The sequence below is a fragment of the Mandrillus leucophaeus genome, unplaced genomic scaffold, assembly GCF_000951045.1.
Source record: "Mandrillus leucophaeus isolate KB7577 unplaced genomic scaffold, Mleu.le_1.0 Scaffold729, whole genome shotgun sequence".
NCBI lineage: Eukaryota > Metazoa > Chordata > Mammalia > Primates > Cercopithecidae > Mandrillus > Mandrillus leucophaeus.
This window is the reverse complement of record NW_012107908.1, coordinates 1,445,663-1,450,080: the sequence shown is the minus strand read 5'-3', so window position 1 is coordinate 1,450,080 and position 4,418 is coordinate 1,445,663. Positions and strand designations below refer to the sequence as shown.

Here is a 4,418-nt window from a genome sequence, read left to right as displayed (position 1 = left end):
TCTGCACCAGGGCCCGGGCTCTTGCGCTTCCTCGGCCGCCCCTTCTGCACAGTGCCCACACCATTGTAGTAGGGAAGACCCAGAGGGTTGGCCCCTGCTGCGCCTAGCCCCGCGCTCTTGGCTGCCGCGGCTGCAGCGGCCGCCGCTGCCACGTCAGCGTGGTTGAAGTGTGCGGGGTACTCGCCCTGCAGCAGCGCCTCGAAGTGCAAGCGGCAGTAGACCAGGCTGTCCTTCATGCCGAAGTGATCGCCCGTGGTCAGCATCTTGTTACACGTGGTGCACGTGAAGCAGTTGAGGTGATAAACCAAGTCCCGAGCGCGCATCACCATCTCCGAGGCCGAGATGCCCAGGTGGCAGCGGGCGCAGCGCTGCACAGAGAACCGCCTGTAGGGACCATGGAGGGAGGGGCTGTGGGAACACACGGTTGGGTACCCCCCTTTTCCTCCTCCAGGTGCCGCTGCTACTGCGGTGGGCAATCCCCTCCTCAAGATGGACAACCCGGCCTTTATTTGGAGGATGGGGCGGGGGAGAGAGAACTAGATTTTGACCCAGGCCTGGTCCTGCCCTAAAATAGTTTCCCTTGACACACTCATGCCTACAAAGACTTCTACTTCACCCAGAGTCTCCGCAAGCCCTAGGAAAGCCTTTACCTGGGAGTGGAGGGAGACACTTACCACTTATCCCTTTCTCAACCTTTACTCCTCCCTCCAAACCAGCGCCTGGGAATCCTACTGACTTTTGTAATTTGGAAGAAACACAGAGACAGGGAAAGAGAGACAACAGAGAGAATATACATAGATCTTAACCCTAAAACGGGAGAAGGAGAAACAGGGAACTTGGAGTCTGCTAGTGATTCTGGTTCTTTCATCTTGGCCAGCTTTCACTCCCATTTTCTCAAAAGACCTGGAAATGCACCCACTCCCACAGCTCTCCTTCCAACTGTGTTTCTGTCCAGCTTGGGCTGCCTAGGTTTAGGGGTGCCTGTTTCTATAACCTCAGATTAACTCAAGAAACTTCAAAGAGAGAGGGGAGCAAGGATCCCAACTCAAGCTTTTTTGTGGTCTGAGCTCCGAGGGGGCGGGCAGCTTCTGCTTTTTTTCGGGTTCTCTTACTTTGTAGACCTTTCCAAGAGCTCCCCAAATTGCTGCTTTAAAAGGTTATCACCCAATTTGTGCTGGCTTGGAGAAGCTGGGGCGGGGCGGGGGGGAGTCCTGAGTAGTGAACCCTCTCCTGGGACTAAAGGGAAAGGAGAGGGCCAAACTGTAAGATTGTGCCTGAGACTGGGGGGAGGGGGCCCTGAGGGGCAGTTGGGTGGGGGGCTACCTGTAGTAGTCTTCCTTGCAGTAGATGCTACCGTCTTTGCTGAAACAGGTGAGCTCCGACTCCAGGTTGAGCTTGCACTCGCAGCACTTGAGGCAGCGCATGTGCCACTGCTTGTCCACCGCCAGCAGGTAGTAGCGGTCCGAGATCTTGCCCCCGCAGCCAGCGCACAGCGCTGCGCGGTCACTGCTGATGGACGGCATGGTCTGCGAAGGGAGGGAGGCGGAAGACCGCAGCGCCTGCGTCAGCCAGCGGCCCCTCCGCCGCCGCGAAACTGGCACCCACAGCTCCCTCTGTGGCCTCGGCTAGCCCTGAACGCGGAGGGGGCTGCCAGGGCATGCGGCGGGCTTCCCCCCACCCCAAAAGGCCCATTTTCATTTCTGGGCGGTTTAGAACCCAGGCCCGCCAGCGCAGCCCTAGCCTGCCACCGGCCCAGGCCGGGATCCTGGCCTAAATGGCTCTCCTGCTTACCTCTCTCCCTTCCAGTCCTCCCTGTCCTTTCCCCCAAAATGCTCGGGCTGTGTTTAGGGACCAGGACAGCTACTCCAGTCAAGCCCTCCAAGAGCTTTCCCCAAACTGTTTCTTAAATGAGCCGGGGGGCGGGGGGTAAGGTGACCATTAAGTTACCCTCCACACAGACTCCTCTTTGGAGAGACAGCAGAGTTCCTGGGCCCCAGCTCCAGTGATCCCTGGATTCTTAGGCCAGAGGTTAAGGCCAGGACAAGTCAGCCAACTTCTGGCTCCTCTGCCACACAGGCTGGGGCCCTCTTGGGTTCAGGGATGAGGTGAATGGGGTGCAGGGACACCCTCAAAGTCCCTGGGTGAAGGACAGGTTCAACCCAAATCCTCCCCTATCCAAACTGACCAGCAGAGAAGGTCTAACCGAAGAAGGGCTCGGAGGCTGGGAGGCCACTGGGGCCGCTGGTCCTGCTCCCGAAGCAGAGAAGCTTCTCCCGTGCTCCCCACCTCCGCGGCCTCCTAAAGGTCACTTCTGGGCCCGCTACTTGGGCAGTGTCTGCTCCTCTGGCCCCCAGGGAGGTCTGAGGCGAGGAACTGGCTATTTGGGGCTAGGCCCGCGGAGCCAGGTGTAGAGATCCGAATGGAGTCTCCTTCGGCGAGGGCCAGGCCAGAGCCTGAACTCCCAGCCCTGACCTGGCTAAGTCTGACCAGTCAAAGGTCTGGGGACGCGAACAACGACAAATGTGGGCTCCGAAGGCTTCGGTCTCCGAAACCGCGCAGGGGGTTGAGGGAGATCCCCGATTGCCGGAAAGCCGAGAGCGGCCCAAGCCGGCTGGAGCCCCAGTGCTCCCGGCTGGTTCGCCTTTCCCTGGCGCCGCCCGCGGCGCCGCCAGCAACCGGAGCCGAGAGGTGGAGGAGAGCGCGGGGCTGTCGACCCCCGCGCCCGGCAAGGTGAGAAGGAAGCTGCCCTGGGCCGCGGATGGGACTTCGCTTCCACTTCCGAAGAAACGCTCCCCTCTACCCGCCAGGGCGGAGATTTCGGTTTCAACCTTGTTTCCCTTCTCCGTCCCAGCAGCCGGGTTTCCCCTGAACCGGGAGCCACCGGCTTTGCATTCTGACCGAGGATCCCCAGCACCCAGTCCCGTGCCGCACGAAGGACGCTCCCCAAACTTCGGGGAGCAGAGGCGCTGACTGGCCTGGCCCCGTCCCAGCTCTCAGCCCCGACCCCACAACCGCGCGCCTACCGTCTCGGTGTCGCCGCGGTCGATGGCGGAGCTGATGGCGGGAGCCTCGCTCTTGGCCCTGCGGTCCATCTCGTCGATGACCCCGTGCACCTCGGGGCCCGACAGACTGTGGAACAGCATCGCGGCGGGACCGGCGGGGCCGGGGGCGCGGCTCCTCCGAGGGAGGGCTTGCCCCCCGCCTCAGCTGCCTGGCGCTCCTGGCGCTAACGGGCCCGGTGCATCGCCACCGCGGCCCCGGCCCCGCCCGAGCTCGGCTGCGCCCCCAGGCCGGGCTCCGGGCCCCGGGCGCCCGCGGGGCAGGACGCCTCCAGCCGAGGCGCGGGGGCAGCTACATTGCGGGGCGCCTGGGCGACGGCGCCAAAGCCAGGGTCACAAGGGCACGGGGCAAGCGGGGCGGGGGGAGCAGGAGACTAGGGCAGAGGTCGGCGCCCGCCGCGGGCGCTTTCACGCCGCGGGCATCGCCCGCCCGGCTTCGGCGCCCGGGGCGCAAAGCAGGGGCGCAAACTCTGCCCAAGGCGGCGACGGCTGGGGTCGGGGTTCACCCAGAAGCTGCTAGGTGCCCGCGGCGGCCCAGCTGCCTGGACCCCTCCCCTCCCTGGGGTGCGCCCCCAGCCCAAGGCGACCCTCTTGGGCGCTGAGTCGGCGACTGGAGTAGGGGTTTCTCTGAAGCCTGCGAGCCGAGCCGAGCCACCGGGAGAATTGAAGAGGAGGAGGAAGAGGAGGAGGAGGCGGCGGAGGAGGAGGTGGAGGAGGAGAAAAAAGAGGAGGAGCAGAGTGGGAGGAGGAGCCGCCGGCCGCGGGCCCAGCCGCGCGCAATGCTCTCCAAGCGCGCGCCTAGCCCAGCCCCGGCTCAGCAGTCCGCGCCAGCGCAAGCCTCCGCGCCTTTTCTACAGCCGCGCCTGACATCACGTCCTGCCGCCGTGCCATTGGCCGCTCGGCGCCCCAGGCCCTGGCAGCGCGTGCTCCGGGAAGGCGGGAGACCCCAGAGGGAGGGGAGAGGCAAGAGGAGCAGAGGAGAGTCGAGATGGTGGGAGCTGGTGGGCGAGGCTGGAGGGCGGAGTGGGGGGAAGGCAGGGAGGAGGGAGAGCGCGGGGTTTGGAGTTTTTAAGATACGAACAGCTTCCTACGATATCTTCAGAAAGGAAAATTAAACCCTCTATCCTAAGAAGGCGCAGCAAGGGGATGCTTGTCTCACTGCGGTCTCCCCTCGGCCTGGAGCCGCGGCCTCCGGCACCCGCCTGGGAGGCCCGGGAAGGCAGGCCTGGGGCAGAGTTGCAAGAGCCTTCGGCCGTTTCCCATCGAGCTCCGCCTTCGGCCCGGGCTCTGCACAGCGGACTGCAGGCGGCCGCGCAGGCCTCCTGGGTATCCGGCTGAGCCTGAGAGGCGAGACCGGCG

General features: G+C 64.1%; 1 protein-coding gene across 2 annotated transcripts in view; it reads right to left on the bottom strand.

Moving 5' to 3' along the window:
• Positions 1 to 3,879, bottom strand: part of LHX2 (LIM homeobox 2) — a 22,367-nt gene extending 18,488 nt beyond the window's left edge. The window contains exons 1-3 of one of the 2 annotated variants that reach the window (XM_011965501.1): positions 3,024 to 3,879; positions 1,324 to 1,526; positions 2 to 384 (exon numbers count right to left, since the gene is read on the bottom strand). In XM_011965501.1, coding sequence (XP_011820891.1) covers positions 2 to 384; positions 1,324 to 1,526; positions 3,024 to 3,143 — 706 coding nt within the window. In that variant the 5' untranslated portion in view covers positions 3,144 to 3,879. The remainder of the gene's footprint in view (position 1; positions 385 to 1,323; positions 1,527 to 3,023) is intronic. The other variant, XM_011965502.1, reaches the window with a different exon arrangement.
• Positions 3,880 to 4,418: the final 539 nt, after the last annotated feature.